This window comes from Zalophus californianus, chromosome X, assembly GCF_009762305.2.
Source record: "Zalophus californianus isolate mZalCal1 chromosome X, mZalCal1.pri.v2, whole genome shotgun sequence".
In the NCBI taxonomy this organism is placed as follows: domain Eukaryota; kingdom Metazoa; phylum Chordata; class Mammalia; order Carnivora; family Otariidae; genus Zalophus; species Zalophus californianus.
Genome location: NC_045612.1, coordinates 69,493,909 through 69,507,600, shown reverse-complemented (window position 1 = coordinate 69,507,600; position 13,692 = coordinate 69,493,909). Strand labels below are relative to the sequence as shown.

General features: G+C 39.5%; 2 protein-coding genes across 2 annotated transcripts in view; one reads left to right on the top strand and one right to left on the bottom strand.

The window, feature by feature from the left end:
- Nucleotides 1-13,692, bottom strand: part of LOC113930723 — a 135,545-nt gene that overhangs the window by 102,345 nt on the left and 19,508 nt on the right. The gene's annotated exons all lie outside the window — the stretch shown is intronic.
- Nucleotides 12,185-13,419, top strand: LOC118356511 (glyceraldehyde-3-phosphate dehydrogenase-like). Its single transcript, XM_035725492.1, has one exon. The coding sequence runs from the start codon at nt 12,216-12,218 to the stop codon at nt 13,215-13,217; it is 1,002 nt and encodes a 333-aa protein (XP_035581385.1). The 5' UTR covers nt 12,185-12,215; the 3' UTR covers nt 13,218-13,419.

Genomic DNA, 13,692 nt, shown 5'->3' with positions numbered 1-13,692 from the left:
GAGAGGGAGATGAACCATAGAAGACTCTTACTATAGAGAATAAACTGAGAGTTGATGGAGGGAGCTGGACGGGGATGGGCTAGGTGGGTGATGGGTATTAAAGAGAGCACTTGTTATGATGAGCACTGGGTGTTGTATGTAAGTGATGAATCACTGAATTGTACTCCTGAAACCAATATTGCACTCTATGTTAACTAACTAGAATTTAAACAAAAATTTAAAAAAGAAGAAATAATCCTAAAATTCATTGCATGGAGCACTGGGTGTTATACAAAAACAATGGATCATGGATCACTACATCAAAAACTAATGATGTATTTATTGTATGGTGACTAACATAACATAATAAAAAAAATAGAAACTCGAATCCACACACACACACAAAAAATGGAATCACAAACCCCAAATAGCCAAAACAATTTTGAGAACAAGGCAATTACACTTCATGGTTTCAAACTATATTACAAAGCCATAGTAATTAAAACAGTGTAGTACTGCCATAAAAAACAGACATATAGACCAATGGAACAGAATTAAGAGTCCAGAAGTAAACCACCCATATATGGTCAACTAATATCTGACAAGGAAGCCAAGAATACTTGATAGAGAACAAAAAGGTCTCTTCAATAAATGGTGTTGGGAAAATTGGATATTTACATACAAAAGAATGAAATTCACAACAGTTAACTTGAAACAAATTGAAGACTTAAATGTATGACCTGAAACCATAAAACTCATAGCAGAAAACAGGGAAAATATACTTGACATGGATCTTCACAATAGTTTCTTGGATATGATACCTAAAACACAAGGAGCAAAAAAATAAAATAAAATAAACAAGTGGGAATATATCAAACTAAGAAGCTTCTACACAGCAAAAGAAACAATAAAATGAAAAGGCAAACCTTGGAATGGGACAAAATATTGCAAACCACATATCTGATAAGGGATTAATATCCAAAGTATATAAGGAACTCATGTAACTCAATAGCAAAAAAAAAAAAAGAAAAATTATCCAATTTAAAAATGTGCAAAGGACCTGAATAAACATTTCTCCAAAGAAGATATTCAAATGGTCAATGGGTGCGTGCAAACATGCTTAACATTACTAATCATCTGAGAAATGCAAATCAAAACCAAAATGAGATATCACCTCACAGCTGTTAGAATGGCTACCACCAAAAAGACAAGAGATAACAAATGCTGGCAAGAATGTGGAGAAAAGGAAATCCTTGTACATTGTTGCTGGGAATGTAAATTGGTGCAGCCATAGTGGAAGACAAAAACAGTATGGAGTGTCCTCAAAAAGTTAAAAATAGATCTGCCATATGATCCAGCAATCCCACTTCTGGATATATATCCAAAGGGAAAAAAATCAGTGTCCTAAAGAGATATCTACATTTACATGTTCATTGCAACATTATTTTCAATAGCCTAGATATGGAAACAGTCTAAGTATCCACTGATGGATGAATGGATAAAATATTGTGGTATATATACACAGTGGAATACTATTCAGCCATAAAAAGGGAATATTGCCATTTGTGACAACATGAATAGCCCCAAAGGCAATATGCCAAATGAAGTAAGTCAGACAAAGACAAATATTATGTAATCTCCCTTATATGTAAAATCTAAAAAAAAATTAAAAACCATAGATATAGAGAACAGGTTCTTGGTTGCCAAGGCAGGAATAGTGGGTGGGGAAATTAGGTGAAAATGGTCAAAAGGTACAAACTTCTACTTATAATATAAATAAGTTCTGGGAGTGTAATGTACATGATGACTATAGTCAACACTGTATTGTATATTTGAACGTTGTTAAGAGAGTAGATCTTACAAATTCTCAACTCAAGAGAAAAATTGTAATTATGTGAGGTGACGAATGTTACCTAATCTTATTGTGGCAATCATTTTTCAATATATACATATATTAAATCATTATATTGTATACCTTAAAATTACACAATGTTATACATCAATTAATTCCCAATAAAATTTAAAAAAATAAGATATATGTAACATCCTTTAATGATAAGAAACCTTCAACAAATTTGGTGTAGAAGGTACATACCTCAACATAATAAAGGCTATGTCAACAAATACACAGCTAACATCAGACTCAAAGGTGAAAGGTTTATAACTTCTCCTCTAAATCAGGAAGAAGACAAGGGTGCCCATTCTCACCACTCTTATTCAATATAGTACTGGAAGTCCTAGTTTGAGCAGTCTGTCAAGATGAAGAAATAAAATTTATCCAAGTAGAAAAGAAAAAAAGTAAAATTATATTTTTGCAAATGATATAATCTTATATAGAGAAAATTCTAAAGACTCAACCAAACAAACCATTTGAAGTAATCAATAAATTCAGCAAATTTGCATAGTATAAAATGAAAACACAGAAATCAATTGTGTTTCTAGCCACTAATAAGGAAATATCTGAACAAGAAATAAAGAAAATCAATCCTTCATAATATCATTAAAAACAATAAAATACTCAGAAATAAATTAACTGACAAGTGAAAGATCTGTATGTGGAAACTATGAGACCTTAATAAAAGAAATTGAAGAAGACAAAACAAATGAAAAGATATCCTCTGTTCATAGATCAGAGGAATTAATATTGTTAAAATATCCATACTACCCAAAGCCATCTATAGATTCAATGTAACCTTTATCAAAATTCAAATGGCATTTTTCACAGAAATAGAAAACAAAATCTTACAAATTTATATGGAACCATAAAAGACCTTGAATAACCAAAGCAATCCCAAAAAAGAACAAAGCAGGAGGCATCAGACTTCCTGATTCCAAACTGTTCTACAAAGTTATAGTAATTAAAATATTATGGTTGTGGCATAAAAATAGAACAATGAAATAATCAAGAACCCAGAAATAAACCCCTACATATTCAATCAACTAATATTTGATAGTGGAGCCAAAAACACTCAATGGTGAAAAGATAGTCTCTTCAATAAACTGTGTTACAAAAAGTAGATAACCACATGCATAAAAATGAAATTGAACTCCTATATTACCACTCACAAACATTGACCTGAAGTAGGTTAAAGTCTTGAACATAAGACATGACACTGCAAAACTCCTAGAAGAAAAGAAAAAAATCTTGAGATTGGTCTTGGCAACAATTTTTTTTAAAGATTTTATTTATTTATTTGACAGAAAGACACACAGCAAGAGGGAACACAAGCAGGGGGAGTGGGAGAGGGAGAAGCAGGCTTCCCACGGAGAAGGGAGCCTGATGCGGGGCTCGATCCCAGGACCCTGGGATCATGACCTGGGCTGAAGGCAGATGCTTAATGACTGAGCCACCCAGACACCCCTTGGCAATAATTTTTTTGGATAGGACACCAAAACCACAAGCAGAAGAAGCAAAATTAATTAGTAGGACTACATCAAAGCAAAATGCTTCTGCACAGCAAAAGAAACAATCAACAAGATGACAAGTCAACCTATGGAAAGGGAAAAAAAATTGCTAATTATGTACCTTATACATGTTTAATATCTAAAATATATAAAAACCTCATACAGCTCAATAGCAAAAACCAAACAAACCCATTTTCAAATGAGCAGAAGACTTTAATACACATTTTTCCAATGAAGACATACAAATGGACAACGGGTACATGGAAAGGTGTTCTACATCACTAATTATCATGGAAATGCAAATCAAAACCACAATGAACTATTACTTCACACCTATTAGAACAGCTATTATCAAAAAGGCAAGAAATAATAAATGTTGGGCAGGATATGGAGGGAAAAGAACCATTGTGCACTGTTGGTGGGAATTTAAATTGGTACAACCACTATGGATAGCAGTATGAAAATTCCTCAAATAATTAAAAATAGAACTACCATATGATCCAAAGTTTCTGGGTATAAATCCAAAGGTGATATATGCACTCCCATGTTCATTGAAGCATTATTCACAACAGCTAAGATATAAAAACATCCTAAGTGTCTGTCAACGATGAGTGGATAAAGATGTGAGATTCAATGAATTATTATTCAGCCATAAAAAATAAGGAAATTCCACCATTTGCAACAACATGGATGGACCTTTAGGGTATAATGCTATGTGAAATAAGTCAGACAGAGAAAGACAATGTATTATATCACTTATATGTGAAGTCTAAAAAAGCTGAACTCATACAGAGTAGAATGGTAGTTACTAGGGGGTTGGAGGTTGAGAGAAATGGTGAGATATTGGTCAAAAGTTACAAAGTTCCAGTTATAAGATAAATAATGCCAGATCTAATGTACAACATGGTGATTATTGTTAACAATGTTATATACTTTAAAGTTGCTAAGAAAGTAGATCTTAAATGATCTCACCACAAAAAAAAATGATAATTATGTGACAGGATGACGGTGTTAGCTACCACTGTGATGGTAATCATTTTTCAATATATAAGTGTATCAAATCAACACGTTGTACACCTTAAAATCACAGTTTTTTGTATTCCATTTAAGTCTCAATTACATTTTAAATGAAAAGATTGCACCACCAAAATGACAGTGATATTAGAATTATCTGATAGCAATTTTAAACAAGCCATTATCAAAATATTCTTTTTTTAAAGTTTTATTTTGTTTTTGTTTTATTTAAATTCCAGTTAATTAATATACAGTATAATATTAGCTTTGGGTGTACAATTTAGTGATTCATCACTTACATACAGCACCAAAATATTCCAATGAGCAATTAGGAACATGCTTGAGAAAAGTAAAAAAAAGTACCCGCAAATAAATAGAAAGTTGAGTAAAGGGAAAAGAGAGAGAGAGAAGCAAACCAAGAAACACACTCTTAACTACAGAGAACAAAATGATGGTTATGGGTGGGGGGATGGGTTAAATAGATGATGGGGATTAAGGAGTGCACTTGTTGTGATGAGCATTGGGGCTTGTATGGAAGTGTTGAATCACTATATTGTACACCTAAAACTTACATAACACTGTATATTAACTGGAATTTAAATAAAAATTTTTGGAAAAGAAAAGGAAAAAAGAAATACAAGACATAAAAAACAACAAACTGAAATTTAAAACTGAAAAATATAATCAAAATTTAAAACACAATGTATAAACTCAAGAGCATAGTGAATGAGACAGAGGAAAGCATACGTAAACTGGAAGATAGAACAATAGAAATTACCAATCTGAACAGCAAAGAGGAAATAGACTTAAAAAGGAATAGATTCTCAGGGACCAGTGAGACACAATATTTGTGTTACCAGAGTTCTGGAAGAAGAGAAGAGAGAGCATAGGGCTGCAAAAGTAATCAAATTATGAAATGTTCATAAATTAGGGAAAATATCCAAACCTACAAATTCAAGAAGCTGATTAACACTCAGGTGGGACTTTGTTGAAGTCCACAACAAAACACATTATAGTTAAACTTGCAATGATTAAAGGTAAATAAAATTAAATAAAATCATAATAAAAATCTTAAAATCAATTAGTGAAATTTCACTTCATCTATACAGGGAAAAAAATTCACATGAACACCATTTCTCATCAGAAACTATGGAAGCCAGGCTTAAGAAGTGGTACATTTTTCAAGTTCAAAAAAGTCAATGCAGAAAACCTATATCCAGCTACTTCAGAGTAAGGTCTGAGAGCTTGTGACAAAGCCTGATTGGGATACTAACAAGTGGAATCTCTGGGGAAGGGAGGAGAGTGGAGGGGAGGATGTTGTGATTGAGAGTGAAACACACAAAATTCCCCTGCTGTTCAAGCCCTAATACAAAGGAAAGCAAAAGCACAGCAACAACCCCAACCAACGGTGCAGCCCCCAATTCAGGAAATGTTCACGTTGAGAGAATATACTCCTACTGAGCTTATTGATATAGCTGCCACATTGCAGCAAAAGGCCAGGGAAAGTATCCAGGCATGGTTAGTGCAGCTATGGGATCCAGAGGTCAGGGGGTCAAAAATGCAATGACATTTCTCTGACAGGTCAGGAAGCAGAGAAAATGAACAACATCACCACATACCCTGCCCTCTGGCAGCATGTGCATGGTGCTCAGGGGGTTTAAGGTACTTACTCCCTTATAGATTGGATTATTCTAGCCTGCAGGGAGGCTTGACCCAATAAGGGGAATCTCCCGAGCACAATCTATAGAGGAGTTACAACAAATTCTTAGGGAGTTGAGGATGAAACAAGCTGTGGTCTTATCTTTGAAGGCCCTGATTGGGCCACATTTACTGCAGAAATGAAAGGCAGGATACTCCAGTCCACTCCAGCACCTAGTATAGGATACCGATATCCATGTTAGCCCAGTCATGAGACAAGACATTTATGATGTTGGGTAATCAACTGCTGACCTGGGGGAAACTGACAAATTCCAGGAATGGGTATGAGCTATGGGAAAGACCTGAGACAGAAAGGGAGCTTGGAAAGCCAAAAGGCTATCCCAATCAACTGTAAAGCTGTCCAGTAAAAGTAACCCAAAAGCAAATGGGATTTGACCTTCTTGCTACCAGAACCTCACCTGAAAAGATAGATCAGGGACCCAACACTGTGTTGGTTAGCTTCTGGAAAGCCTTTAAACCTGAACAAGAGTTCAGACCAGCCCCACCTGCCCCTACCATCTCTGATGCCCCAGCTGCTCCAGCAGAGACCTCAGGGATACAGTCCTATTCTAGGTGGGTGCTTCACATGCCCCAGATACAGGATACAGACCAAGATTGCATCCAGGTATGGGCCATTGGAGGTGATGGGAGACCTCACATTAAGCTCATTATTCACTGGTCTCCAGAAATAAACAAAAGGTTACAGCTCTGTTTGGCACTGGAGCCAACTATACTCTAATACATGTCCAAGGTGCTTTCAACAGTCTGGTATGGCCGGTTGAAAGAAGCTAAAAGTCCATAACCATGGACTATGAAGAACGGAACAAGGAAGTGCCCCCACATCCATGTGGCTATGCCCAATACTGTCATCATCTTAGATACTTTGGCCATGGTCCTAGGAGTGTACCACGTTTTCCTGGACTTAGCAGATGCTTTTTTTCAGTATACCCCTGGCCACAAGATCAATTTGCCTTCATGTAAGAGGGGCAACAATAAATCTTTCAACTGCTTCCCCAAGGCCACTGCACATACCCACAATATGTTATGTGATGGCAGCTTGAGATTTGTCTCCATTCTCCTTCCCCACATCAGTAAAATGGACCCATTACATTGATGGTATAATGTTAACATGTGAAGTCTTGCCTGTGCTGTAGGACACTCTGCAAGCTTTGCTGGAACATCTGCAAGGGAGAGAATGGACAGCAAACCCACAGAAAATGCAAGGCTCGAGCACATCCATAAAGTTTTTGGGAGTTGTATGGTTGGCTAAGATATGCATTGTCCTGAAACTGTAATTGAGAAGATGCAAGCCTATATGACCCCTAAGAATGTGAAAGAGGTGCAAGCTTTTGTAGGGATTTTGAGGCTTTGAAGGACTTTTATTCCCAACCTGGCGCAGTGCCTCCATCCCTTATACCACTTGATGAAGAAAGGTCTGGGGATCAGAGTAAAAATCCACCTTTGAGAATACAAAAATACTAGTGAAGCCAATTAAGGCTCTGGGAATCTCCCGAGCAGGGTTATCATTTGAATAAAATGTATCTGTGACTCCAGAAAGTATCAATTGGCAGAGACAACAGAAGGAGAGTATCTCTAGGATTTTGGTCACAGCTCTGGAAGGGGGCAGAAACCCAATACACCCCCATAGAGCAACAGCTTTTTTAAATAAAAGATTTATTTATTTGAGGGGCAGGGGCAAAGGGAGAGGGAGAGAGAACCCCAAGCAGACTCTGCACCACGGGCGGAACCCAAGACGGGGCTCAATCTCACGACCCTTGAGATCACAGTCCTGAGATCACAGCCTGAGCTGAAACAAGTCAGACGCTTAACCAACTGCACCACCCAGGCACCCCCATAGAGTAACAGCTTTTAGCAGTGTACACAGAACTCCTTCACGTAGAGCTTCTCATGAAGGAACAGTATATCATAGTTAGAACTTCACTTCCTATTATGGGGTGGGTTGAGAATATGTGTCATCAACCCACCTCTGCCATGGCTCAAATTCCCACTTGACAAGTGGCATGCTTATTTGCAGCAAAGGAGCACCATGTTCACCATCCCACTGTCTCTAGAAATGCAGGAGCTACTAGGCCTGTAGAGTATATAGATTCTCCAAATACCTTCACACAGTCCTGTGGTGGCCCCTGCAACCTGTAGAGAGGAGTGGGGGTAATTCCTGCTGATGCCTGACATACAGATAGGTCTAGTCAGGGCATCCTCCACATGGGCTGCAGTCACTATTCAGCCCAACACTGACACCATCTGGATGGAAACAGAAACAAATCACAGCAGACAGCGGGCTGAACTCAGAGAAGTTTGGCTGGTCATTGCTCATGGGCCCTGGCCATTAACCCTAACTGACAGTTGGGTTGATCTAAAAGGATTAAACCAATTTCTTGGATAATGGGAAGCTGAGGGGTGGATAATCATGAATAATCCCTTGTAGGGTTATATATGTGGAAAAGACATTTGGGTTTGCCTGCAAGAGCCTGAAGCAGTCCTCACTGTCTTCCATATCACAGCTTAAAAGGCACTGATACCCCCTAGCCCAGGTATAACCCCTAGCAACTGACCCTTCAGTACATACAGCAGATTGGGTGCATAGGAAGAGTGGTTGGTCATCATAGTGTTCAGGTGGAATGGCATATTGCCAAGAATAGTGGATTGTCCTTGAAATACAGTGATTTGGTTAATGCAGTAACAGCATTCCTCTATATTCTAAACAATGCCCAAGGCAACTGCCAAAGGAGTCTGGAGACACCCACCAGAACTCAACCAGTGAGAGATTGGCAAATTGGTTATATTGGCCCTATCCCTCCAAGTGAGGGTTTGAAATACGCCTTTGTTTGTGTGGACACCATATCTGACTTAACCCAAGCCTTCCCATCACTGCATAAGCCAGGCTACTACCATTAGGGCATTAGAGAAACTGAGTACTATGTAGAAATATGCTCACATTTTAAGGGTCATTATGTTCAAGACTAGGCAAAAGAACATGACATTAATGGAGGTTCCATCTCCCTTATAACCTGCAAGTAGCAAGGTTAATAGAAAGGAAAAATGGAATAGTAAAGCAGCAGATTAAGTTACTAACAGGTAAAACCACCTTGGCCAGGTGAACTAAAGTACCACCCCAAACTTTAATACATTTGAATAATCAACCAGTAGATCCCATTGCCCCATATGCCAAACTGGGGACCCCTACAAAGATACCCACTATCATAAAGGTATGGAAGTCAGAGGAAACAGTCACTGTCCCAACTCTCACCACAGATCAATGTTCTTTGTTGCTGAGAACACCAGGCCCCATCATACCTGGGAAAGGCATTATCTACTGGGATTTGCACTGAGATGTCCTACTGGAATGGGTGATTACTTTACATCCCTGGGTGGGTAGGGGAACCACTCAATTTTCACTGGGATCCCATTGTCCTGCTGCAACTCAGACCTGTTGAAACATACTATACTTGGAATGAAACACATGCCATTGAAAGAGGGGAGGATTTAGGGGTCCTGATCTAGCATATCTTACCCCAAGTCCGTCTTCTCACACCTGACAGTGCTGTTTCCCCCAGCCAATGAGTATGGTATGCACAACAAGGTCAAGTTCCTAAAGCTGCCAACCTCCCTCTCTTTAAGGCCAGGTGGGTATATTCTGTTTTCCACTAGTACAATCATTTGGCTATCATCTCCTTTCCCTCCATTGGCCTACAATAGAAGTCATTACTAAATTCACCCAAGCAAGTCTTAAATGATAGCCAGAAAACCCTGTCTTGAATGAACACTGAAATGTCCCTAATGAGAAAAGCTGTCCTCCAAAATAGGGTGACCTTGGGCATTGTAACTACTGTGAAAGGAGGAATCTGTTCCATTATGCAAACAGAATGTTGTATGTTCATATTTGGTGAGTCTGCTAATGTATTATCATTATTAAATCATATGAGGACACAAGTGAATGCCATGAGTAATATGACCCCCAGACAAGGGGACTTAATAAATCAAATCAATGGATCAGATGATGGGGCTCTTGGTGGAAAAAAATATTACTTATTTTGGGAATCATTATCTTACTCTATGTTTTCTCTTGAACGTTCCCATACTGGTGCTATGGTATATGCCTCTCATGCAGCCAGATACCCATAAAATGAGTCAACTCCATACTAGTGAACCTTGCTGACCACTCAGGGCACATTGTGGAAGAGGAAGGACATGTAAGATTATAAGAGCCTGTCACAAGGGGTGCAGAGTTGGAGGAGGTCATCAAGAGGGCATGGCCACCAGTTTAACCACAGGCAGACCCAGGCAATCAGAGATTCCTCATCCCTCCCCTGTCTTTAGAATGTATATTTGGCTCACTGTTCTCATCGTGGGAGTCATCATCAAGGACACAGCCTTGAGAGAGCAATGTGTTATTGAGATCATCTGGACGGTATATGTGCCAAACCCTGTTAAGGCCTCTATATAAACCTAAAATTCTAGCAGGTGGATGCAGTGATCTATTCTTCTTGTGGCCACCCAAGACAAAACTTATATGTAAGTTCCTTTGTTATTGAAAATGCCACCTACCAATATGGAATGGTCTACCTCTTTCTTTGATCTCTCTTTGCCCTCCAGGTATAGGGGCCAGTCTACAAACCAACAGTTGGAGATTTCAGTAGACCTCTCTCAAAAATTAATAGAACAACTAGAAAGAAAATCAACAAGGGAGGATATAGAATTCAACAACAGTATCTAATCAACATTTCCAGAACACTTCAAACAATAGCAAAATGAATATTATTTTCAACTGCCTACATAATATATACCAAAATAGACTATATCCAAGGTCATAAATCAAACCTCAACAAATTGAAAGTAATCCTAGAGTGTGTTCTCCAACTACAATGGAAGAAAACTGGAAATTAATAACAAAAACTTAAGAGGAAAAACTTCAAATACTTGGAATCTGAAAAATACACTTCTAAATAATCAATGGGTCAAAAAGGAAGTCTCTAGAGAAAAAAAAATATAGTAAACTGCATAGAAAAGAATATATTCCATATTAAAATTCATGACACAAAGTTAAAGCAGTGGTGGGGGGTAAATCCAATAGCACTAAATGTATACAGTATATGAGAAAAATAATAAATCAATAATCTAAGTTTCTACCTCAAGAAACAAGAAAAAGAAGAGCAACATAAACCCAAAGCATACAGAAAAGATAAAATAATAAAAACAGAAATTGATGAAACAGAAACCACCAAAAAATAAAGAGCTCACTCTGAAAAATGTCAATAAAATTGACAAACCTCTAAAAACTCTGACAAAGAAAAGAGAGAACACACAATTTACCAATATTAGAATGAAACAAGGGACTATCATTACAGGCTCTGCAGATATCAAAATAATAAAGATATAATACAAACAACACTGCACATAGAAATTTAAAAACTTAGATGAAATAGATCAATTCCTCAAAAAATACAAACCACAATTCACCCCAAATGAAATATTATTTGAATAGCTCTATAGCTTTTAATGTAATTGAGTTCACACTTTGAAATGCCCCCCAAAAGTCTCCAAGTGCAGATAGTTTCACTGGAGAATACTAGCAAAGGTTTAAAGAATTAAAACTAATTCCACATAATATCATCCAGAAAACAGAGGAGGAGATAACACTTCTTAATTTATTTTACAAAGCTAGAATCCTGATACTAAGACCAAACATGACAGAAAAAGAAAACTATAAAACAATATCCCTACAAATATAAATGTAAAAAATCCTTAGCAAAATATTAGCAAATAGAATTCAGTAATATATAAAAAAGAATCATACATCATGACCAAGTTGGGTTAATTCCAAGGATGCAGGGCTGGTATAATATTTAAAAATCAATCAGGATGTCACCAAGATGACCCAGCCTCCATTCCCCCAACAAAGATCAACAATTAGATAGCTATCCACAAACAAAAATAACTCTGAAATAGGTCAAGAGTCCACTTAAGAAGCTTCAGCAACCCAGTGCAACAAAACCCTGAAAATAACCACATAAAAAGTGTGGAACCAGGCTCTCTGCTCCTCCCCGTTTGACAGACAGCCGTGAATTCTGGTGCAGTGCCAGCTGCGTCCCTGAGACACGATGGTGAAGGTCGGAGTGAACGGATTTGGCCGTATTGGGCGCCTGGTCACCAGGGCTGCTTTTAACTCTGGCAAAGTGGATATTGTCGCCATCAATGATCCCTTCATTGACCTCAACTACATGGTCTACATGTTCCAGTATGATTCCACCCATGGCAAATTCCACGGTACAGTCAAGGCTGAGAACGGGAAGCTTGTCATCAATGGAAAGTCCACCTCCATCTTCCAGGAGCGAGATCCCGCCAACATCAAGTGGGGTGATGCTGGTGCTGAGTATGTTGTGGAGTCCACTGGGGTCTTCACCACCATGGAGAAGGCTGGGGCCCACTTGAAGGGCGGGGCCAAGAGGGTCATCATCTCTGCTCCCTCTGCCGACGCCCCCATGTTCGTGATGGGTGTGAACCACGAGAAGTATGACAACTCCCTCAAGATTGTCAGCAATGCCTCCTGCATCACCAACTGCTTGGCTCCTCTGGCCAAGGTCATCCATGACAACTTCGGCATCGTGGAGGGACTCATGACCACCGTCCATGCCATCACTGCCATCCAGAAGACCGTGGACGGTCCCTCTGGGAAGCTGTGGCGCGACGGCCGAGGGGCTGCCCAGAACATCATCCCTGCTTCCACTGGTGCTGCCAAGGCTGTGGGCAAGGTCATCCCTGAGCTGAACGGGAAGCTCACTGGCATGGCCTTCCGTGTCCCCACCCCCAACGTGTCTGTCGTGGATCTGACCTGCCGCCTGGAGAAAGCTGCCAAATATGACGACATCAAGAAGGTGGTGAAGCAGGCATCAGAGGGCCCCCTCAAGGGCATCCTGGGGTACACTGAGGACCAGGTCGTCTCCTGCGACTTCAACAGTGACACCCACTCCTCCACCTTCGATGCCGGGGCTGGCATTGCTCTCAACGACCACTTTGTCAAGCTCATTTCCTGGTATGACAATGAATTCGGCTACAGCAACCGGGTGGTGGACCTTATGGTCCACATGGCCTCCAAGGAGTAGGAGCCCCCTGGACCACCAGCCCCAGCGAGAGCAAGAGGAAGAGAGAGGCCCTCAGCTGCTGGGGAGTCCCTGCCCCAACTTATCCCGCAAAACACTGAGAATCTCCCGACCTCCACCGTTTCCATCCCAGACCCCCTGAAGAAGGGGAGGGGCTTGGGGAGCCCTACCTTGTCATGTACCATCAATAAAGTATACTGTACCCCCCCCCAAAAAAAAGTGTGGAACCAGACCTTTGCATTGCCGGCATCTTCCCTTCCACCATGCCAGCAGTGCTCAGCCCCAAGAGGGAACTCTCCCATTTGAAAGAGTAACCTCAGTGGGAAAGGGAGAGTGGAGTGAACAACCAGCTTCCCCAGGCTTTCAGAGCACTGCACAAAGAATCCATTTCATTTTCACCCCACCCAGAGACTGGCAAAGCTGAGATGTATAGAGATGACCAGGAACAAAGAAGGGCTACCAGTAACAGTCACAGAGC